General features: G+C 59.8%; 1 protein-coding gene across 1 annotated transcript in view; it reads left to right on the top strand.

The window, feature by feature from the left end:
• Positions 1 to 1,529: 1,529 nt before the first annotated feature.
• SARDH (sarcosine dehydrogenase) overlaps positions 1,530 to 23,663 on the top strand; it is a 60,914-nt gene continuing 38,780 nt past the window's right edge. Inside the window, exons 1-12 of the mRNA XM_028093391.2 lie at positions 1,530 to 1,600; positions 2,285 to 2,335; positions 4,222 to 4,569; positions 5,716 to 5,894; positions 7,302 to 7,481; positions 8,062 to 8,185; positions 8,363 to 8,463; positions 15,359 to 15,463; positions 16,589 to 16,718; positions 19,285 to 19,371; positions 19,608 to 19,698; positions 22,853 to 22,994. Of these exons, the coding sequence (XP_027949192.1) occupies positions 4,251 to 4,569; positions 5,716 to 5,894; positions 7,302 to 7,481; positions 8,062 to 8,185; positions 8,363 to 8,463; positions 15,359 to 15,463; positions 16,589 to 16,718; positions 19,285 to 19,371; positions 19,608 to 19,698; positions 22,853 to 22,994 (1,458 nt within the window). The 5' untranslated portion in view covers positions 1,530 to 1,600; positions 2,285 to 2,335; positions 4,222 to 4,250. The remainder of the gene's footprint in view (positions 1,601 to 2,284; positions 2,336 to 4,221; positions 4,570 to 5,715; positions 5,895 to 7,301; positions 7,482 to 8,061; positions 8,186 to 8,362; positions 8,464 to 15,358; positions 15,464 to 16,588; positions 16,719 to 19,284; positions 19,372 to 19,607; positions 19,699 to 22,852; positions 22,995 to 23,663) is intronic.

Here is a 23,663-nt window from a genome sequence, read left to right as displayed (position 1 = left end):
CTTGAGTGTGGGGCCGGGAGAGGTCTGGGCTGCCTCGGCCACTGCCCTGGAGCTGCCGGGACCCTTGTGTCCTGCGCCCGTGCCCCTCCTGTCTAGGGCTCTGGCGGGGATGCAGCCACGCTCCTTCTTCACCCTCCCTGACCCGTCCCTCACTGCACTGAGTGAGTGCAGCCTGGCCCCAGGCTGCTGGCCAGGCCCCCTATCTGCAGAGTGACCAGGCTATGCACCATCCCAGGAAAGCCTCATGCTGGTGGGGTGGCCTTCCTTGGGGAGTAAGTGACAGTCTCTGTCCACATGACGGGGACTGAGAAAGGTAGCAGCACCTGGCCAGGCCAGAGCCCAGGCCACCTCCTCAAAATGCTGGAAGGAAGGGCAGCTTGCTTGGGAGCGCCCCATCACAGCCAGCTTTATGGCCACCTCGCCCTCCATCCCGCCCCAAATCTGTCTTCTTCCTGAACCCAGAGCCCCTCAAGGGTTCTTAGTTGTCTCTGGGTGTTCTAGCCATGCTTTGCATACAGTAGGCGCTCATTAAGTGTAGAGGACAAACTGGCAGCAAGACAGTCGGACAATTAAGGAATTGAAATAATGCAAATAAGAGCATAACTATTTATCTCATCTGTATTAATTACAGTGTGTCACTCCTGCTATTCCCCCCCCCCCCTTAGTAGCCAACATTACTCTATTGCTAACTTTTAAATTCTTTCTTTGATCCGTGGGAGGAGGAGGTCCATTTTATATCAACACCTGTTCTGATGCTTCACACACCCAGAGGTATAGGTACGCACTGTTCCTGCATTTCCTCTGGGTGTCTCCTCTGGGCATAGACAGAATGTCCTTGGGCCCCATAGCTTGCTGTGTGGCCCAAGGCAAGCTGGCTCCCCTCTCTGGTCCCAGTGCTCCCGGGAGTCAAATGGAGGCAGGCATTCCTGGCCTGGGAAGCAGGAAGCACCCTGCTGTGGGCAAACCAGAGGCTCGGGGACCTCTCACACAGCGACAGAGGGAGCCAGGAGCCCTGCAGGGTGGGATGCAGAAGGCTGGACTTTCTGGCTTGCTTCTGAAGGCAGTGAGCCCCCCTGCCCTGGGAGTGAACAAGCTGCCGCTGGACGGGCAGGTGCTAGCTGGGGGCCATGCCTCACCTCGCCAAGGAGCCCGTAGGATACCACGGGGCCTGGCACAACCCTGTTGCTTACTCAGCACTTATGCCCACTGCACATCTGTGCCAAGGGCAGCTCGGGGCACGCGGCGCACAGACGGGCAGAGGCAAGCAGGGGTGCTCGGGGCCAGCGGCGGCATACCTGTAACCCCTGTTTTAGAGATAAGGGAGTAGGTCACCCGCCCCATCACCCCCGTACACAGGCCCGCTCTGCTGCCCGCCGCGTTACTGCCCGGGCCTGGGAGAAGCCACAGGCGGTGGGCGGTGCGTCCCGCGCGGGCGGTGGGCGGTGACAGGGGCTGGCAGGGCGGCCAGGGAGGGGCCGGGGGCGGGGCCGGGGGCGGGGCCGGGGGCCGGGGTTCCGGCCGGGCTGCCGCCGGGAAGGAAGGCGGGGACAGCACCGTGCAGCCCCCGGGGCCGGGCACAGGCAGGCCTCTGCGGGCCCAGGTACGCCCGGGGGAGGAGCAGGGCCCGGGCCCTCCCCGCTGGGGGCGGGCAGGGTTGGGACAGGCCCCGAGCGGGCCAGGACTTCTCCCGGCCTCTGGCTGCAGTAACCATCTGGCTGGGTGGGCACGACCTCGGGTCCCCGGGTGCGTGGCAGGGGCCTGGGCACCCACCCTGGTTTCCTTCACCCGGCGGAGGCTGGGCCAGCTTTTTTCTCCATCAGTCTCCCTCGCCCCACAGCCTTTGAGGGGGGCTCCTCTGGCTCCTGCTTCACGGCTCAGGTGAAGTTGTCGCTCAAGCCCCAACCCCGTCCCCACCCCCTCCACCCCCAGCCCAGGCTGTCCTGCACCCTCATCCCTGGTAACGCAGGGGCCACACTGCTGACCGGGTGGGTGAGAGTTGGGGGGGGGGGGCGGAGAGCAAGTTAATGTTGAAGCAGCTGCTTCTGGCAGGAGGGGCGCCCCCAGCCAGCCCCCAGCGCTGCCCAGCTGGGACAGCTGGCCAGGCCGGAGCGCAGGGAGGGGGCAGACGGCCGCTTCTGGGGCCAGCGGCTCCAGTGAGATTGGAGGGAGGGAGGCCAGGCCAGAGGCCAAGCAGGAGCGCTGGGCAGGGCGGGTGGGGGCAGCGGGGCAGGTGCCCGGCCTTGACCTTGCCCGCAACCACGTGACGCTGACTTTCCACGGGTAGGGCACCACTCTTGGGGGCTCCTGGACGATTAGAGAACTTCGAGGACGAAAGGTAAGGACAGAGACAGGCCCAGGGGTGTACCAACCTGTGCCCAGGGCACCTCTGCAAGCCGAAGGGCAGGTGGGCTGTCAGACCGTGGGGGCAAGGGGTGGTAGAGGGACTGAGATGCCCCATCGCCCCCACCCCCTGCTCTGTGAAGCCTTACACATCACAGCTCTCTGCCCCTCCTCTGCCCCTACTCCCCTGGGTGGGTTCCCTGTGTGTGTGTGGGGGGGTGTGGTGGGCAGCCCTGACCAGCCTGAGCGCTGGGCCCCTCACCCCCATCCCCACCAATGAGTTGGTGGCTACCCCCAGCCTCCCCTGCCCCAAACCAGGCCCTGGGAGAGCCTGCAGGCTTGGGCTGTGCATGGGCCACAGAGCAGCCCTGTAACCTTGGCCACCTTGGAGGGCCTTCCTGTACCTTGGTCTCCTGCCCTGTAAAATGGGGACAGCAGTCATAGGGGTGCTTACTGAGAGCATCTTTTATTTGGCATGTGGGACACTCTTGCAAACAGAGGTCGACTCTTCAGGTTAATTAGTTCATTAATAGCAGTCATGGCTATTAATGCAGGTGGATTCACGACTAAATCCCTCTTCCTTGTTCTGCTGACCCCGGAAGGGGGCCCAGGACGCCCCTCTGGTTTCCTTGCCTCCCCAGGTTGGGCAGGACACACCCCCAGGGAGACACCTCTCTGGCACCTTCGCTCCTTTAGGAGGTGGACTTCCTGTCACATTCTTGTAAATAAGAGACTTCTCTGGCTTGGGAGGGCTTCCTGAAAGAGGGGGGCATTCCAGGCGAGCCCCGAAGGCCACGGGGGGACACAGAGGAGGAGGCGGAGGTGGAGGGGCAGGGAGGGGGGTTACCCATGCACACGGCTTCCCCTCCCACACTCCCGTCTGTGTCCAGGTGATGCCCCCTGGGGACTGCCACCTTCCTCTGTCCCTCCCCCCACCTGTCCCACCAGCACACAACTGTGCCCGGGACTCTTCCTCAAATGCAGACCCGTGGGGCCGGGCACTCGGGAAGACACTCCAGGGAATTGTCTGAGCCCCAGAGGCTCTCAAGACCCCCTCCCCCTCGAGCCTACCCCTCCCCACTTCCCATTCTCACAGTCATTTCTCTGGGTCCTGGGTCTCCCTGAGACCTGAGCTCCTTAACCTCGGCTCTCAGATCCCCTGCCCTCCTCCCTGGCCTCCCTCACGGGTGACCCTACTTCCCCAGACCGCATCTCGCCCCTTCCCTCTACCTCCCCTGTGCCCCCTGCAGCTGTCTAGTGCTTGCACTCTGTCACAGCCCCGTCCACTGTCCACATCAGCCCCCGGAGGGCAAGGAGAGAGGGGACAGAGGGCAGGCCACTCCAGAAAGGCAGGTGGCAGGTTCAGCCAGCAAGGGGTCTTGCTTACACGGCTTGTCTTGGGGCCTGTAGATGAGCAGTTCTCTGCCCCCAACTGCCAGATCGTAGTTTCTACAGAGGCCTTACGGGGCTCAGTCCCGCACACCATCCAGAGGGTTTCAAGGACACATCGCTCCCTCAAGCCTGCGTCCCTGGGAGTGGCTCCCATGGTGGGAACCGGGGGCTGGGTTGGGGGGAGACAAAATGTACATTCCCAGGACAGGGGAGGGGGTGAGGAGCCTCTGACTACCCGGCTCCAGCTTGTGGGCCCAGCTCCAGGGGCAGGCAGGGACCTTCTGCCTCCCACCGAGGTCCCCGTGCTTCCCGGCCAGAGCCGATGATGCCTCCAGGCCCTCAGTACACCCACGCTGGAGTGCAGGCGCGACTGGGGCCCCGGGGGAGGCGGCAGAGGAAGGAGGGTATGGGGGGTGGTCCCCGGGTCTCACCTGGCGCAGCCCCCACTGCGCCCTTCGGCACCCCGGCCAGCCCTGACTCTCTCCCCAGCTCCCTGCGGCGCTGAGCGCGGAGTCCCCATGGCCTCGCTGAGCAGAGCCCTGCGTGTGGCCGCCACCTGCCCTCGCCGGGACCTGGGGCTGCGTGAGCTGACCAGCCGAGCCGGCCCCACCACCGAGAAGAGCGTGCCGTACCAGCGGACCCTGAAAGAGGCCCAGGGCCCCTCGGCGGTGGCCCAGGGCCCAAGCCGGCCCCTGCCCAGCACAGCCAACGTGGTGGTCATCGGCGGGGGCAGCTTGGGCTGCCAGACCCTGTACCACCTGGCCAAGCTGGGCGTGAGCGGGTTGGTGCTGCTGGAGCGGGAGCGGCTGACCTCCGGGACCACCTGGCACACGGCGGGTAAGGGCCAGGGCGGGCGGGGGCTGGGAGGGACTGGGCTCAGTGAGGGGACGGTTCCAGGGGGACGACTAGAGGCTTGTTAGAGGCAGCTGAGCAGGAGGAGGGAGGACGTGGAGAGAAGATGAGGGGTCATCTGAAGGTGGACAGATGGGGCATCCCCTTGGCCCCCCCCCCCCCGTCTCTGAAGAGCCATAGTGGGGAGGGGGGAGCAAAGCGGAGACCGGAGCTGGGAGCCCAGGCAACTATCTGTTCCAAGAACAGAAGCCCCTCCCCAGATGGAGCCACTGGGGCTGAGGGGCATCCACAGGCGGGCATAGAGCGCGGACGGGGGACAGAGCCATCGGGTGACGCAGAGCCGTGTCCTCCATGGGCACCAGGTGCGTCCATGATCCTCATCCTCCTAACTAACCGGTGGGCATGTAGTAAGCCCCTACTGTGTGCATGTCGCCAGGGCAACCACCCTCCTGCCTTAACCCTGGGAGCTGGGTGAAGTTTGCAGTTTCGGTGGGGTAAACATTCCCACCTCCGCTAATGTCGCGCTGCCAGCGTGAGGTCACGGAACGTGGAGCTGGGACGAGGTTCAGACATCGCATGCCTTGTACACCACTGTTCTGCCCTCCCACTGTCCCACCGCAGCCGGGCCAGCAGGCCTCTCCCCTCACGATTACACCGGCCTCGGCCCTGGCCGCCCACCCCCCAGACTCCTCTCTGAAGGGAGCAGCTTTGTTGGTGGTCGGTGCACACGTGGGCTTCAGCCGCTCCTGGCTTGGGGTCCCGGCCCCATCATTCCCTGCTCTGTTGTCTTGGGTGTGGGACTGTTTGGCGCCATCTAATTTCACTCTAAAATCATCGTGCCTTCCTTTTGGGGTTGCTCGGTCGCCCTGTGACAGGCTCAGCCCTGGGCTTGGCACACAGTAAGGGCTCGATAAAGGGGACCCCCGACGTTACCACCGTGTGAGCTGCCCAGAAAGCCGGTCTTCAGATCAGCTCTGACCCTGTGATTTCTGGCTCATCAACCTCCTGGGGTTCCCCGTGGGCTGCAGAGAAAGACCCAGGCCCTCTGCCTGATCTCCAGGAGCCCCAGGCTGCCGTGGGGAAGGGGGAGCACAGCGGGGGGCTAACAGTGCCCCCTGCCTTCCTGGCCAGGCCTGCTGTGGCAGCTGCGGCCCAGCGATGTGGAGGTAGAGCTTCTGGCTCACACGAGGCGCGTGGTGAGCCGTGACCTGGAGGAGGAGACGGGGCTGCACACAGGCTGGATCCAGAATGGGGGCCTGTTCATAGCATCCAACCGGCAGCGTCTGGACGAATACAAGAGGCTCATGTCGGTGGGTGTGGCCCCCGCCAGAGGTGGGGAGCTCCCGGTGGCGTGGGTGCTCCCTGTCCTGGGGTGGGAGCTGGGGCAGCAGGGCTCGGGGAAGGAGCTCTGACCGATCTAGGTCACCATCAGACCCAGATGCCCTCGCTGCTGGGCCACCTGGGACAAGTGGCCATGCCTCCCTGAGCCTCGGCCTTCCCAGCTTTAAATGGGACCATATTGTGGAGCGGACATGGGAGAGGCCCAGTACATGGGGCTATTACGGCCACTGTGCTCCGTGCTCACGGGAGACAGGGTATATATGAAATCACACCCCCCAGCAGGCAGTGCCCACACTCTTCTCCCACACCCCTGCCCTCCCCCCGACTCCCAGGCCTGGGGAGGGCCGTTGTCCAGGAGACTGGGAGAGAGGCTCATGCTGCTGCTGATCCTTGGACTGGGGTGGGGTGCTGTTTCCTGACCCCGAGTGGCCAGGCCTGGACCCCAAATCCCAGGACATGGGGGCAACAGGCTGCTCCAGCAAACTGTCCTTTATGGAGCACTGACTGAGTCCGTGCTCAGCACCCAGCGAGCAGAACCAGCTGTGTGGCCAGCAAGGGCCCATTGTCGCAGGGATGCTGAGGCCCCTGGGTGCCTGCCTGGAGGCGGGGGCCACTGGCCTCACCAGGACAGGTCTGGGTCTCTGGGCCTAGGCGCTGGCCCCCATTCTGCTTCCTCCTCCCTTAGCTGGCTCACTGGCTGGGACAGAGGCCTCCAGGCGAAGCCTTCAGCCCCAGCCTCGGAGCCGAAGTCCCCAGCTGCTGAGAGGCCCCTGCCCCTTTTCAGGCGTCGTTCTCAGCCAGAGAATCTGACCAGCTCAGCTCCTTTCTAGTTGGGTGGAGCCTGTCGTGGTTGTGATGCCTGGGGACACTTGATTGGCTGCCCTTGGGCCAATCAGATGTGATGGTGTGGCCTGTCCTACTAAGTCAAGGGCCCGCCCCGATGAACGGGTGGGTCTCCTGGGAGCTGGTCGGATTGGAGAACCTGTTGATCCTCAAGCTCAAAACCCCTCCAACCCCTGGGGGGTGATTTGCATTCGTTTATAGAAGCCCTTAGGTACCAGAGACTGGTCGAAGCTCTTGAGGGGTACCAACCACATAAACGGTTAGCACCCCCAGTCTGCCCCGGGGGACTTTAAGTCATTTATGTCAGAGCTGGGTGAAGGTGGGATAGCCCCAGAGCCTGCGCGCGGCGTCATGCTCCTTACCCTAGTGCGGAGATGGCCCATGGGACGGGGCGGCTGGGGCATGGTGACCAGCTAAGCCTTCCTGGAGGAGGCAGGGTTGGAGCTGACCCTTGCAGGTGCACCCGGGGAGGACAGGGGCCAGAGGGGGTCTGCTCCCTGAGGGCTGAGTCCCTTTGCTCTCGGTCCCTCCAGCTGGGCAAGGCATATGGCGTGGAGTCGCACGTGCTGAGCCCGGCAGAGACCAAGGCGCTGTATCCGCTGATGAACGTGGACGACCTGTACGGGACCCTGTATGTGCCGCAGGACGGTACCATGGACCCCGCCGGCACCTGCACCGCCCTCAGCAGGGCCGCTGCTGCGCGGGGAGCACAGGTACCAGCGGCCACGGGGCCCTGTGTCCCCTGCTCCCAGCCCGAAGGACCCGGGGCCCTGCTAAACGAGCGCGTTCTCTCAGAATCTCTTCTGTGCTTTTCATCATTTATCCCAGATGTGCACCTAGTCATAGAAAACACTGGAAAGGACAAATAAGCAAAAAAGAAGAAATGGAAGTCACCCAGAGGGGACAAGTGTTGACGTTTTAGTTTTACCCCCCCCAAATATTTTTTAGGAAGATATATTTTTGTAGGAAGAACCAAACCACACTGCTCCATGGCCTTTTGACCAAAGACTAGACTGTAAACACCTGTTGGCGAAGCCAGCCCTGCTTTCTAGAAGTCACTTTATGAGAAAGACCCCGCGTGTCTGGGGACACGTCCTCCAAGTCAGGGAGTGCGCAGGGTTAGCTTCTGGTGCTGGGGTTACCCCATTTCCCCAGCGGTGTCGCATGACACAGCCCCAGCAGGAGCAGGGGCCCCAGGTCCTGTCCGGGTGGTAGGGAGCCGGTGACGGCGGGGGTGGTGGGCACCCTCACCAAGACCTCGTTGGCTCTGGAAGCAGCCCCTCTCGCTCTCAGGTCATCGAGAACTGCCCAGTGAGTGGCATCCGCGTGCGGACCGATGACTTTGGGGTGCGGCGGGTCGCCGCCGTGGAGACAGAGCATGGCACCATCCAGACGCCCTGTGTGGTCAACTGTGCAGGTGGGCAGGGGTCTGTCCCGGCTCTTGGGCGGCCATGCTGGCTGCTCCCTAAGCCTGGCCCGTCTCTGGGTGGGGGGCCTGGGTGGGACAGACAGGCCCGCCGAGGCTCCCCCTGCCCACCGGGCTGGCGGCCCCGCCTGGAGCCGCAGAGCCGACCTGTCCCGGCTCTGCCCTCAGGCGTGTGGGCCGGCGCTGTGGGTCGGATGGCTGGAGTCAAGGTCCCGCTGGTGGCCATGCACCACGCCTACGTTGTCACTGAACGCATTGAGGGCATCCAGGTAGGGACATGGATGGCTCCAGACCTGGCGTCAGGCTATGGGGCGGGGGGGGGGGGAGGGGGCGCAGGGACCTGGCTCAGAACCCCAGGGCTTGCAGGTGGTGTGACCCCTCTCCACCCTTAGCCTTGGTCACCTCATCTGTGAAATGGGCACCATCACACTGGGGGTTTGGGGTGGGGTCAGAGTTAAGTGAAGGAACCCCTGGTGCTGAGCCCCTGGACCTTCGGGGCACAGCTCCTCAGTGATGCCCAGGACCGTGTCCCGCGTGGTGCGGCCCGTCCGGGCTTTGTCACGTTCTGTGCTCCGGGTGCTTCTTCAGGGGACCCGTGTGTGTTTGCCCGCTCCCTAATGCGCCCTGGCTGCCAGTGTCGGAGACGCTGATTCCGGACCCTCAGATCCTCCCTGGGGTCTTGGAGGGGCCTCTGCCAAGGGAGACAGGCGCCTGTGCACCCCTGCCCGCTCTTCTCTTCTCCCCTTCTCATCTCCCCCCCCCGTCCCTGCCCCACTGTGGTGCGGCTGGTAGCTTCCTGTCACCTTGTCAATGACCACCCCTCCCTCCCTCCCTCCCTCATTGTCCACCCACTTATCAAACATTAACCCACCATTCCATGTAAGCCTCCCTCCTTCCTCCCGCTCACCAGCAAACACTGACTGCTGCGTCCCAGGCCTTATTCTAGAAACCAGGGCTGTAAGAGAAAGGGACCCAGTTCTTGTCGGGGTGGAGCTGGGGGGCAGCTACAGACCGGTAAAGGAGCAATTCCCAAGCAGGCTGGTGGGGCCCTGAGGAGGCGGGCGGGGGCCTGGCAGCCCAGGGCCTGCAGGCAGTTCAGGGGGGCCAAGGGGGTGGGGGTGGGACAGTGTGCGGTGGGACCCAGCCAAGAGGCTCCTGCCCCGGAGGAGCCTGGCTTCCGGCTCATCACTGGGACCACAGCGGTGGAGGGGCTGGGGCGGGTGCCGGGCCCCGCACGCACTCCTGCCCCTCTCCCTTGACACAGGGCTTCCCCTGTTCGTGGACGAGTGTAATGGGAGATCCAGCACAAGCCTCCTGATGGCTGCTGGATGCCCCAGGCTCTGTGGCTCTGTGAGGAGAGCTCCCGGGTGGCCGCCAGGGGTCGCCCTCGGGCCACAGTGGGCTCCGGAGTGCTGGGGACAGGCTGTATCCTGGGGCGGGATCCTTCTTCTTGGGTGGCCACAGGGCTGTGCGCCCTAGGAACACCCAGGTCTGAGGGTCTGGCCCAGGGCTGGGTCCGAGCCGGGCACTGCACCCAGCTGCTCTGTGACCTGGTCCCCTCCCTCTCTGGGCCCGGGGTGTGTGTCCCACAAATGCAATGCGTTCCGTGCTCTCTGCCGGTCTGCATTCCACCGGCCCCTGCCTGCTTTTGCAGACACCGCTCTACTTGGGCACTGAGGGATAGGAAGGCTCAGGTTTGGTGGCGGCGGTCCAGCTCCTCCGTTACCCAGCCAGGCAAGTCATAGTGCTGCATGCGCCTCAGTTTCCTTTTCTGCAAGATGGACAATAGGGTACTGATTGAATGGGGCTGGCTGAGGGAGGAGCCTGTGACGGAGGGGAAGGGCTGAGTGTGGTGCGTGGCCTGTAGCAGGTGCTCCTCAGGTGGTAGCTGTGGTGAGGATGACAATGGCCAGAACCAAGGGGCACAGGGTGGTCACAGCTGGCGGGTGCCTCAGAGGACGAGATTAGGGAAGGCTGGAGCTATCAGGCAGGCTTCCCAGAGGAAGCGGCCAACAGGATTTGGAAGGAGTGGGGCACAGGAGAAACAATGAAAGGGAGCAGGGTGAGGTTGGGAGGAGGGGACACCAGTGGGACCTGGGTCATAGCTGTAGGGTGGGCTTCTGCATGGAGATGGCAGGGAGAGTGCCTTGAGGACGCCCCGGTCACTCCAAGGCAGCTCAGTGTGCTGGGGCCTGGGAGCTAGAACGAAAGTCAGAGGCTTCCCCCGCCACCAGGTGTCCCCACTGCCCTGCTCTACAGGACTCCAGAGTTCTTTGTTTTGTCTTGTTTTTAGAGTAGTAGTGACAATAGGGGTAATGATATCGCTACTTTTTATTTCTGAAATGCTCGGTTACTGAGAACTTCCTACGTGCTCCTTACAACAATCCCTCATCGCAGACATTCCTATTCCAGTTCTGCGGGGGAGCTGGACGACCAGGAGACTGGAGTGGGAGGGAGGGGCGTCTGCCAGGTTATCCCTTTTGGTCTCTGTTTGTCCTCAGAGATGGGGCAGAGGAGTCACATCTAGTGTGCCCATCTCCAGGCTAAGTCGTCCAAGAGAGAAGGCAGTTCCTCCAGTGCCAAAGAGCAATAGGGGATGTGGTCTTTCCCCACTTCTGCTCAGTTTCTAAAATGATTTTGGTTTTGTTTATTGGTTAGATCAGTAGTCCGTGTTTGCAATATAATGTCAATGTAAATATTGTTAACTCCTGAGCAAATAGCATCCAACTTTTGTGTTTCCTGGAGTTATTCATTGTTTTCCAGTTGCTCAGTTTTCTATGTAACTGTCACTAATTACCTCTGTCTGTCTATCTATCTATCTATCTATCAACATTACCTTCATCCCCCAAATCCCATACTCATTATCAGTCACTCCCCATTTCCCATCCTACCCCCAACCTTAGATAATCACTAATCTGATTTCTGTCTCTATGGATTTTCCTATTCTGGACATTTAATAAAATGAAATTGCACCGTATATGGCCTTTTGGGTCTGACTTCTTTCACTCAGTATGATATTTTCAAAGTTCATCCATGTGGTACATTATCAGAATTTCATTCCTTTTAATGACTAAATGGTATTCTTTTTTAATGGCTAAATATTCTACTGTAGATCACATTTTATTTATCCAGTCATCTGTTGATCGACATTTGAGTTGTTTCTACTTTTAATAATTCTGCTGTGAACATTCATGGACACATTTCTGTGTGGGCGTGTTTTAATTTTTCTTGGGTAGGTATCTTGGAGTAGAATTGCTGAGTCATATAGTAACTATGTTTATCTGTTTGAGGAACTGTCAGACTGTTTTTAAAGCACACGCGCTGTTTCGCATTCCCACCCGCAGCGCGGAGGGGTCTGACTCCTCCGTAGCCTCGCCACCGCTTCTGATTCTCTCTCTTTGATCCGAGCCACCCTAGTGGGTGTGAAGTGGGGAGTATCTCATTGGGGTTTGAGTTGCATTTCCCCACCGGCTGATGGCGTGGAGCATCTTCTCATGTGCTCATTGGCCATTTGTACATCTTCTCTGGAGAAATGTCTATGCAGATACCTTGCTCATTTTAAATTAGGTTGTTGGTCTTTTTATGGAGTTATAAGAGTTCTTGTTATATTTGGGTTATTTTGGGGTCTTACCAGATTTATGCCTGGCACATATTTTTTCCCGTTCTGTGGGTTGTCTTTTCCCTTTCTTGTTGATGTTATTGGCAGCACAAAAGGTCTTAATTCTGGTGAAGTCCAACTTATGGATTGTTTCTTTTTCTGCTTGCGCTTCTGGTATCATATTTCAGAAGGGTATTTCCTACAGTCCTTTTCCAAGGCCACAAAGATTGACTAGCATATTTTCTTCCAAGAATCTTATACTTTTAGCTCTTATTCTGAGATCCGTGACCCATTGTGACTAAGGTTTGTGCATGGTGTGAGGAAGGGCTCCAACTTCCTTCCTTGTGTGTGGCCATCCAGCTGTGTCCGCACTGCGTGTTGAAGATCGTTGCTTCCCCCTCTCCATGGCCTTGGCTTCCTTGTGGGAAACCAGTGGACCATAAATATGAGGGCCCATTTCTGGACCGTCAGCTGGATTCCAGTGATCTGTATGTATGTCCTGTGTTAGTGCCCCCCCCGTCTTGATTACAGTAGTTTTGTAGTGAGTCTTGAAATGGGGAGGCATGAGTCTCCCAGCTTTGTTCTTCTCTTGCAAGATTGTTTTAAATGTTCTGGGTCCCTTGCATTTCTGTATGAATTTTAGGCTCACTTCGTCTATTTCTGCCAAGAAGCCAGCTGTGATTTTAATGGGGATTGTGTGGAATCTGGATCAATTTGGAGAGCATTGTCGTCTTAGCACTAGTCAAGTCTTCATTTTATAAACATGGGATGTCTTTCCATTCATTTAGGTCCTCTGCAGTTTCTTTCAAAAATATTGCCAACTGTTTAGAGTACAAGTTTTGTACTTCTTTTGTTAAATTTGTTCGTGAGTATTTAAAAATACTGATGATTGATGGGGGCGCCTGAGTGGCTCAGTCCGTTAAGCGTCTGCCTTCAGCTCAGGTCATGATCTCAGGGTCCTGGGATCGGGCCCCACATCGGACTCTGTGCTCAGCAGGGAATTTGTTTCTCCCTCTTATCCCTGCTTGGGCTCGTGCATGCTCTCTCTCTCTCAAATAAATAAATAAATAAATAAATAAATAAATAAATAAAATATTTTTAAAAATTCCTTTTGATGGTGTAAGTGGAGTTATTAATTTCATTTTTGATTGTCCATCATTAGTGAAATGAAAAACAAAACAATAGTGTTTATTTGTCTGTTGTACATTGACCTTGTATCTTGCTGCCTTGTTGAACTATTTTGTCAGTTGTAATAGTTTTTTAGTGGGTTCCTAGAATTTTCTATATGCAGGGTCATGTCGTCTGCAAATAGAGATCGTTTTACTCCTTCTTTTCCAAGGTTGATGCCTTTTATTACTTTTTCTTGCCTAATTGCTGTAATGGCTAGAAACTCCAGTACCATGCTGGGTAGAAGTGCTGAGAGTAGACATCCTTCTGTTGGCCTAATCTTAGAGGAAAAGCTGAAAATAAGTATGTTTCAGCTGTGGGTGTTTCTTAGATACCCTTTGTCAGGAAGTTTCCTTCTACTTCTAGATTGTTAAGTGTTTTTGTCATGAAAGGTGTTGGAAATACTTTCTCTGCGTCTATTGAAATGATGGATTTTCATCCTACTCTGTTGATATGGTATATTACATAGATTTGTTTACCAGATATCAAACCAACCTTGCATTCCTGGGATAAATCTCATCAAGTCATGGCATATAATCCTCTTATCTGTTGCTGGATTCAGTTTGCTAGTATTTTGTTGAGGATATGTGCATTTATATTCTGTCACATTTTCCTCCCAAACATTTCAACATGTCTGTCCCATCAACTACCTCTCAAGAATTTGTTCTGCACAACTCTGCACAACAGGGAAACCATGTACATCTGTAAGTCCCATTCCCCTCCCCTGGAGGAACCCTCCTGCTGTTCTGATCTCTGTTCTAGGTGGATTGCCTCGTGGCCTCTGCTCGGCTGTGACCCTGGGGCCTTCTTCACTCCTCTTCTGTTTGGATCCGTGGTGTGTGCTCTGGTTGCTTATTGAGAAGGGGCAGGTGGTGGATAAATATTTTCATGTTCATCGATGTCTGAAATAATCTTTATTCTTTCCTTACGCTTGATTGATGGATTGACTGGGTCAGAATTCTCCATCTAAAACTGTCTGTCAGAATTTTGAAGACTTGGCTCCAGGTCCTCTGGCCTCCAGGAATGCTGTGCCCTTCTTCAGGACCCACCTGTTCCTCTGGTGTTCTGATGTTTCACCCCAGTGTGGCCTCTGTGCCGGCCTGTCCATTCACAGGGCATGGTGGGCCCTTGTGGGCCCTCATGGGCCCTTTAATATGGAGATTTGTGATGTTTAATCTGAGAAATTGTCCTGGATTGCTGCTCTGACGTTCCTCTACTCCGTTTCCTCTATCTTTCTGGAAACTCCTATAAGGTGGGTGTTGGACTTTTAGGGCTGCCTTGTGATTCCTTTATTTTTTTCCTTTCCTGATTGCAATTTCTTCATCTTTTTTAGCCTCATATCTAGAAAATGGGCTTATCTGACCCTTCTGTTGCATTTTTCATTTTGATACTCATCTCTCATTTTGAGACCTCTTGATCTGGGATTGTTCCTCTTCCATGACCCCTTGTTTGAGGGACCCAGTCTTGTCATATCTCTGAAGTTCCTGGTGTGGGTTTTAAGGGGAAGTTTCTGCAGGCCGGCTGGAAGCTTGGAGAGGGAGGACAGGAGGGCATCTTGCAGGGGATGAGGGTGAGCCATCCTCTTTGGTGAGGGCCCCGGTGTCCACATCTGGAGCCTTCCACAGGCCACTTCATGTCGCCACAGTAGAGTCCCCGGGCTGCTGTAGAGGGGGGAATGGCAGTCCAACCCTCACCACCCCTGAGCCTGGAGCCTGTGAGAACCCACTTCTCCAGACCTCGGGGCTGTCCCCAGGCCAGGCTCTGGGCTGTGCTGGGTGCGGATGGAGAAGATCTGGGTTCCCTGCTGTGAAGAGACCCTGGCCTGTCTTTCTGTTCACACACATACTCTTTCTCACTCACACACGTGCACACTTACACACACACATGCATGTACACACACACTCACATTCACACGTGTGCACACACACTCACACCCACCCACACCATGCACTCTGCCCACCAGGCCCCTGCAGAGGGAGCTGGGTTGCCATAAGCCAGGACTCTACAGTTTGGAGGGGACGGGGAGGGTGCAAACTGGTCTGACTTGTGCATTTTCCCCTCCCCAAACCCGAGCTGGGGTGCTGGCCTTCACTCTGCATCCTGCAGTGTTGCTTGAGATCTCTGTGTGCTCTTGGCTCTCCATGGTTCTCTTAGATTTGTGGCTTATCCCTCGTCCCTCCCTTCTTCCTTCCTCTCCTTCTTACAGCTTTGCCGCTGTTCTGTGGGGTTGAGGGAAGGAGAGACTTGAGTGGTGGGGGGGTTATCCACAGTGTAAACTGAGACCCCGGGTCCACTCTGTGCTCAGGGTTCTACAACAGGGAGGAGGTGCCATGGGCCACTGGGGGCCTGTGACCCCCAAGCCCTGGCTGACCCTGAGGCCTCTTTGCTCTGCCTTCCAGAACATGCCCAATGTCCGCGACCATGATGCCTCGGTCTACCTCCGCCTCCAAGGGGATGCCTTGTCTGTGGGCGGCTATGAGACCAACCCCATCTTCTGGGAGGAGGTGAGACACTGAGGGATCGAGGGGGTGGTTCGAGGCCACATCTCAGTGTGGTGAAGCCTTCTTCCAGAAAACCCACCCTCCCGAAGCTCCTCAGGTGTACCCCCGAAAGGGCAGGGCCCTTGGCCCCAGAAGGGTCTCACTCATTTTTCTCTGAACCGGGCACACAGGTAGATCCAGAGCTGGGGCAGGGAGAGGGCTGGCCTCACATTAATGGAGGCTGCAGAATGTAAAATAATGGCTTTGGAAGACCAAAACACAAAAGCCCTGTGTCCGCAGCAAACAACCCCGCGGCCCCGCCCCCATGGCAGCGGCATCTCCCCCAGGCCTGGCTGCTTCCCCAGCAGCTTCGTGGGCTGCCTGAGGTCCGGCAGCCCCCTCGGCCCCCGCGAGCATGCCCGGGCCACCCTCGCTCCTGGATTCATGGAGAAGTGGAATGACTGAGTGACAACTTTGGGTCAGATACTGTTTTACTTCCTGGGGGCAGGGAGAGACCAACATAAAAGTCCCTGTCCCGGGGTGCCTTTATTTAGGTGGGGGAGACCCACAATAAACAGAGAAGTCATGGGGATCTGTGTGCTGAATGGAGCTGGCAGGTTAGGAAGAAGCCCGGTAAGAGTGGCGTGGAGGGATGTCCTTCACTCTGTGGTCAGGCAGGGCCCCCCCGGGGAGCTGACGGCAGAGCAGAGTCCTGCAGAGTGAACAGGTGGGCGAGGAACTGCCTCAGATGGGGGTAAAGGCCCTGAGGTCAGGTCAAGCTTGTCCTTCTCAAAGAACTGAAGGAAGGTCGGCGCGGCCATGGGTCAGTGGTGGACGTGGACAGGGCCTGCTCTTGTAGGGCTTGGTGGGCCACAGAGAGTCACGGGGAGCCACGGGGGGCTTGGGAGCAAGAGAGGGCCTGGTCTGACTTAGGACAATGGGTGGAAGGAGGCGGGGAGACCGGGTGACCAGGGAGAGGCCACCACAACAATCCAGCGCAGAGTAGGTGGGCCTGGGCGAGCACAGGGAAGGGGAGTGGACAGGCCCCACTGAGGGGTTGGTGGAGGAGGCCTGACTCGGGGCGGGTTGGCCGGGCTCAGCTCCTGCGGGGCCGAGGTCACAGGGCCGCGCCCCCGCCTGCCTCCCCAGGTGTCAGACAAGTTTGCCTTTGGCCTCTTCGACCTGGACTGGGATGTGTTCAGCCCGCACATCGAAGGTGCCATCAACCGCGTTCCTGTGCTGGAGAAGACAGGGGTCAAGTCCACGGTCTGCGGCCCTGGTGAGTGGGGAGGCTGGGAGCTGGGGTGGGTGTCCCAGGGTCCTTCCGGCTGAGAAGTGCATCTGACCTGTGTCAGGCCTGCCGCCCCTGCTGCGTACAGGCGGGAGACGCACCACCCCCATCGTGGCTCCAGCAGAACCACGCATGCGGTATCCCCCCCCACCCTTCTTTCCCGGCGCGCACGGGGTCTTTTTCATCCTCAGTCAAGACAGAAAATGGGTAGGGCCAGCCTCGGCCCACATCAGGGCTGGGGAGAGAGGCCCCGAAAGATACAGTGTTGTCCAAAGGGGAAAGTTTGTGTCTGAGACTCTGAGTTCCCTGTGCCTCAGTGTCCTCATCTGTGAAATGGGTGACAGAGCACCTACTCAGCAGGCGTGGAGCAAGGGGCGGGGGGAAGCCACACGTTAGGTGCAGGGCATGGCTGGGCCAGCAAACTGCCGTGAGTCTCCCGAGGAGAAGGGGTCACCACTCAGAGAGCGAGAGGCAGGCCGGGACAGGAGAGGGGCTGGTTCTGATGCCAGGGGCCCATGGCCTGCAGGGGTCCAGCCCTCTCTCCCCCGTGCACTTGGCATTGACATGGCCACCAGCCGGGGCTGCTTTAATCTGTTCGGCTCTCAGGAAGCCCAGCTGTGGTGAGCAGAATGGAAGCGCCCTTGATCACTGGACTCAGGGACCCGGGCGTGGGCCGTGGGCCGAAGACTCACTGCCCCCCCCCCCATGCTTCCCCAGGCTTGTGAGGGGCTGGCAGTGAGAAGCACAGGCCTGAGACAATCCCAGGGGTGCGAGTCACCCAGGAGCATCCTCTGTTTAATTAGACCGGGGAGTCACTGCTCCCACGAAGCCCTATCTGGGGGCGAGGTGCCTGTGAGGACATCTTGTGTCTGGTTTCCTGCCTGGGAGGGAGGGTTCGTGGGGAAATCAGCCTCTCTCCTTGCCAGGGAGGACAAGCACGGTCAACAGCCTTTGGCTTCCAGAACAGAACTCGGAAGTCCCAGGCCCCCTTGACTCCGGGGAATCTGGGGGCGGGCAGAGCTCCCATTCTGGGCCCTGGAGGTCACCGCCAAGGTGGGGGCCCCTGTCTGTGCAGCCCAAACGTCCCGTCATCCTGCATCCTTGTGTTGCTCAGGCTTGAGTCATTTGTTAAACATTCAAGAGACTCTCATCCCCCAGTACTCTCTCCTCACTTGCCCTGTGAGGCTGTTCTCAGCTTCCCATCCACCCGCCTGCAGCCCGAGCCGGAAACATCCCCAGCTCTGCCCAAGTGCTCCCGGCATGAGCGCACGGGCCTGGGGAAGCTCCCGTCCTGATGCTCACTGTCCTCTCTGAACTGCCTCCTCCACCCTCCCTCAGCCACCCCGAGTCTTTCTGACCTCTGGGGTGTCCCCCTCTCCAGCTGTTTGGAAGTTTCCCCCAGGCCCCTCAGAGGCCGCCCCCCCCCCCCCCAGGTCAGGCCTGCTGCCCCCGCAGCAGGGAGCAAGTTGCACAGAGGTTAAGAACTCAGGCTCAGGGCCAGGCAGTCCTGAGCGGTGCTCCCGCTTCCATGGCTCACTAGCAGGGGGACCGGGATAGAGGAGACCCCGTGTCACATGGTCTCATCTTTACCCCAGGGGACCACAGTGCCTGCCGGGAAGGGCTATTAGGAGTCCCTCACCGCCCCCTCCTCCCACTCTGTTTTCTTACTTTGCTTATTTGTGTATTTACTGTGTCTTTCGCTCCCCCCGTCAGCTCCCTGAGGGGTGGGACTGGTCTCGTGCAGAGCCGAGCCTGGGGTGCATACACATGGGCTGCAAGTATTTGCAGATGGGCTAACTCACAGCCCTGGAAGTAAGTGCCATGATCCCAATGTTACAGATGAGGACACTAAGGCTCAGAGAGGTGAAGTGACTGGCCCAAGGTCACACAGCTAGGAAGGGGTAAAGCAGGGTTCAGACCCAGGATTGGGGCCGCAAAGCTCAGCTCTTTATAATGACATCCGAGGGTTCCCTGCCATCCATGCCCTGGCCTCTGGGGGTGACCCGCCAGCAGCAGACAGAAGCAAAAGCCCCTGTCTCTCTCCCAAAGAACTTAGGATCATTCCTTCAGTCAGTGAACATTTATCAAGCACCTATTGTGTGCTGGGCCCTGTGCTAGGCCTTGAGACACGGTGGTGAGCGAAGCCCAGTCCCTGCCCTCACGGTTCTCCTGGTCCAGTGGGCAAGGCTGACCCGCAGGGACACAGCAGGAAGGTGGCGCAGTGAGGGAGAGCTTCTCACTGTGATGGGGGCGTGGGGAAAGGCCCCTCACCAGCAGGAGAATGGCGATAGTCGTGAGGCAAACCTGGACCCTGCAAAGCAGAACCCGCTCCCAGCTGGGTGTTTCTGGCTGTAAATGCTGAGGAGCTGAGAAATGTGGTGGGGGCAGTTAGGGAGGCTCCCTGGGAGATGTGGCATTGAGCTGAGTCGTGAGGATGGGGAAGGTCTGGATGAAGGAGGCACCTGCAGACCCTGCTCCAATCACTGCACTCTCGGGAGACACTGCCCTGGGTGCATGTGGCCTGGAGGGAGCTTCAGGCCCCCCTTCCTTCCAGAGTCCTTCACGCCTGACCACAAGCCCCTGATGGGGGAGGCGCCTGAACTCCGAGGATTCTACCTGGGCTGTGGTTTCAACAGTGCAGGTGAGTGCGAGGGGCCGCCACCTTGCACCTCCGCCCCCCCAGAGCTCCCCCAGGCAGAGTGGGGGTGGCTCCTGCTGGGGGGCGGAGCAGAGGAGGCCTGCAGGGAGGGGTGGGGTCCTGTTAGCAGGTGCGCAGAACCCCAGGTGTGAGATCCAGGGCTTGGGGGGTGACGCCGGCTGTGGACACGGGGTGGGGGCTCTGGGGCAGACGGCAGACCTCTGCTCCACTCTTGCCAGGGATGATGCTGGGTGGCGGCTGTGGGCAGGAGCTGGCCCGCTGGATCGTCCAAGGGCGCCCAGAGAAAGACATGTACAGCTATGACATCAGGTGAGTGTGCGCGGGGTCCTGTGCCCGGGGATTCGGCGGCATGGGGGACGCGGCAAGGGCTGTTTGGAAAGGAGGCCTTCCCTGGAATCCAGAGGGCTTCTTGGAAGAGGTGCCGGCAGGGGCGGTGCTGCAGGGGCCTGGGTTTGGCAGATCCACGGCCCTTGACAGCTTCCAGGGTTTCTCGTGCCACCGCGTCCCGCTCGACCCTCTGGATAGCTCCAGGATCAGCAGCGGGATCACATCATCCCAGTTTGCAGAGGGGGAGCCTGCAGCCTGGGGAGCAGGAGGGACCGCACACGTTGCCCAGGGAGTGAGGCCGAGTTGGTTATTGTTAGTACGGGGGTGGAGGCTGGGCGTCAGGCAGCCCTGAGCGATGATGCCATCATTCACTTCCGGGGTGACCGGGATGAGTCGGACCCAATGCCGAGCCATTTCCTCACTGTGACCCCTGGGTCGTGACGCTGTGTGCTGCCAATGTTGGGAGCAGCAAATGTGTCTGGGTGGTAAAATGCTCTGGAGCCCGTCTGCAAGAAGCGCACACAGACCTGAGCCGAGGTGGAGGGGAGCTGACGTCAGAGCTGGGGTGGGGGGGGTGTCCTGGTCTCCACCGCCCTCTGCCGGCGGGGCTGGGGTCTGCAGGCAACAGCTTGGAGGGGCGCCCCTGTGGGTGTCCAGCCGGCTCCCCTGTTACTGCTCCCGGCAGACAGCCTCCCTGGGGGGACCCCAGCGGCCCAGTAGGGACTGGTTCAGCTTGTGCCCCCCTCCTCTGCTAACCTTGCCCCTTCCTGGCCTGATGAGGACATTACACCCACTGAGGGGGGGATGTCTGGCCCCCACAGAGGCAGGCAGACAGACAGACAAGACACTGAGATTCCCCAACTGCCACCCCCTCCATGGCGCCTGGCACAACAGTCTCCTCTGTGGCTGCCTCAGAGCCCGTCTGGGGCTGCGCCCACGCGCTCCCGAGAGAGGAATGTTCCAGAAATGATAGCTGCAAGGGGCCTCGGGGATGGGCCAGTCCAAGCCCCTCCTGCTACAGACAGTGAGAGGAGGCGCCGGTGGGGGAAGCCGCCTGTCTGCAGTCACTCAGGGCGTGAGCCGGAGCGAGCAGGGACAGACCTTCTGGCCTCCCTGGTGGGCGAGGGCTTCAGCCCTGGAACAGACCCACCCCCCCCCCCGCCCCAGGGCTCACCCTGGGCCTCAGGGGGCAGCTTCCCGGTGCCACAGTGTCCACGGCTGCAGGACGAGGCTGGCCTGCCTACACCCCTCCTGGGCTGAGGGAGACCCTGCAGGGAGGGAACGCACAGTCCTGGATTCAGCAGGCAGCTTAGGTCTGGGCTGGCGGAGGCCCCAACCCAGTTGGGAAGCGGTCTGGGCCTCCCTCTGTCGGCTGCCTTCCCTGGCAGGAGCGTCTTGTGGGCTGGTTTATGGCTCTGTGGGCTGGGGGTCACAGGTCAGGAGGCAGAGAGTACGGGGAGGGAGCCCCTAAGAGCTGGGGCCTGGTGGGTAGAGGCGGGGGCAGTGAACTAGCCCACCCACCCTCGTGGCTCAGGCAGATGGTATTCCCATCTGTGAAATGGGAGCAGCGAGCCACCACCTCTCAGGGGAGTGCGTCTGAAGCTCGTACATGCTTCGCCCAGTGCCTAGCCTGGGCAGGGCCTGGCGTGCAGGCTGTGATTGTTAGTGCAAGTCCTCGGGGTCCGAGTAAGTGCGGAGGAGGAGTCATTCCTTCTTTGAGTGAGAGGAGGGTGGCTCCACCCTAGCCCTGGCTTTGGCCCTGGCCGCAGGCCCCCTGCCTGCCTGCTCATGGGTGGAGCGCTGCAGCTGGGTCTGCCTGGCCACGGGCAGGGGCCCGTCCCCCTGCTGACCCCCGGCCATGCTCTGGCTGAACCTGAGCCCACGGGCCCGCCACGTGCACACGGGCACAGATCTGAGCAGAGGCGGTGGCGGTGCTGGCCGGTGGGGCACCTGCTGGAGGGGCCGTGTCTGTCAGTGTCGGGATCACCCGGGCCTGCCCTGGGCGCAGCTTCCTCTTCTGCCCCGGGGGGCCTGGGGAAGGAAATACAGCCCTCCCCCACTCCCCAGCCGCCCGGCCCTGGTCCCCACCAGGACTCACACTCTCAAAGCCGCCAGGAAGGTCCCATCTCCCATACCCCAGGAGAATCACGTCAGCTCCTAGTGACTGGGGGGCGGGGGGGTGGGGAGTCTGACCGGAGGGGCCATCAGCCGAGGACAGACCTCCTGGCCTCCTTCCTCCCCACCTCGGCCCCCCAAAGCTTGCCGCGCATTTCCGACCTCCACACCCCAGCCCACTGCTTCTCCAGGAACCCTCCCCAGACCCCCTTGGCCCAGCTCCATGGCTTCTTCTCTTGCAGCATGTCCCAGAAGCTCCTGGCTCCGTGTGGCCCAGCAAAGGGCAGGCTGGGTTTCCTCTCGTGTGAAAACAAGTCAAACCAGGGGTGGCAGGGGGTGAACAGCGAGGGGTGCTCAGGCCCGGGCCTGCACTGGAAAGGAGCTCCGGAGAGCCTCGGTATTACTAGTGATGATACCTGCAGTAATAAGCTCACTCCTGTAGCTCCAAGCCTGCCCCAGTCGGGCCGTCGTGCTTGCTAGAACTACGTGCAAAGTAAGAGTCAGTTAGCCCCGATGAGGCTCGGACAGGAATCACCGAGGATGAAACAGAGATGAGGACATAGCTGGTGAGGAGGTGGGCCTGGAGGAGGCGTGAGGCGCCAGCAGGTGCACAGTGAGGAAGGGGACAGCCGGGGCGGCTGCTCCAAGCTGGGGCTCTGAGAGTGGGTTTGTGTGTGGGAGGGGCTGGGGGCCCGACACAGGGGGGCCGGCAGCCATGCCGTCGGCTCGGGCGGCCGTGACTGTCCGCGGAGACCAGATGGACAAGCTGCTGGGAGCCTGCGGCCGCTGTGCACACAGGAAGGCTGGCGGGGAGGGCCGCGTGTGGTGGGCGGGGGTCGCAGTGAGGAGGCTGAGCTGCCCAAGGCCCCCTGGTGCGAGAGTAGAACAGGACCCCCTCCTGAGCCCATGCCTCAGGGAGGACTCTGGTGGAGGGATGAGGGTCCAGTTTTGCCCTGGGTCCTTGGCCAGCCCTCCCTTAACAGGCCCCCAAGGCAGTGACTGGCCCCTCCATCTGCAACAGGCGCTTCCATCCCTTGCTCACGGACCACCGCCACTGGATTCGTGAGCGCAGCCACGAGTCCTATGCCAAGAACTACTCGGTTGTCTTCCCCCACGACGAGCCCCTGGCAGGGCGCAACATGAGGACCGACCCCCTGCATGAGGTACCACACCCTGACGAGCGCGGTGACCCTCAGGACGCCCAGGGTACTGGGGTGACAGAAGGGCGTGCAGCACCGCACTCCTGGGCAGGCAAGGCGATGAGGGGGCTCAGTCATACCCAGGGTCTTCCTAATAGAACGTGCTCAGAATCCTCCCTGACTGCCGGTGGCAGGGCTCCTGAGTGGCAGGTGCGTCAGCAGGGGTGAACATCAGCGGGTGCGCAGCAGCAGGTCGCACATCATAGGAGGGCATAGCCACAGAGCAGCATGCCGAGGAGACGTGCTCCTGCTGGGGGAGCCTGCTTCGGCTGCCTTTCCTCCCTGGCCAGCTTCTACCTGTACGATGAAACCCACTGTCAGATGCCCTTCCCGGGGCCTGGCCCTGAGCACTCTCGCAGGCCCCCCACAACCTGGGCACCTGCGCTGTGCCCCCAGCCCGTGCTTGCTTTGCTTCTCTAGGGCCCTGGGCACAGATGCTGTGCTCTCGTGTCTCTGGTTCCTGAGCACTGAGCCCAGAGCCTGACTCTTAATACGTGTTCAGGGAACGTTTGTTGAATGGGTGGATGAAGGGGGAGGCAGGAGGGCAGGCTCATGGAGCAGGCCGCATTGAAGCTGAATAAAGGAACCTCCTTCATCTGGGACTCCAGTGCCTGGACCCCAGAGGGACCCAGT

This window comes from Eumetopias jubatus, unplaced genomic scaffold, assembly GCF_037043125.1.
Source record: "Eumetopias jubatus isolate StellerSeaLion01/CBP00866 unplaced genomic scaffold, mEumJub1_p1.0 scaffold_15, whole genome shotgun sequence".
Lineage (NCBI taxonomy): Eukaryota > Metazoa > Chordata > Mammalia > Carnivora > Otariidae > Eumetopias > Eumetopias jubatus.
The sequence above is the reverse complement of the archived record's forward strand: the minus strand, read 5'-3'. Positions and strand labels throughout refer to the sequence as shown.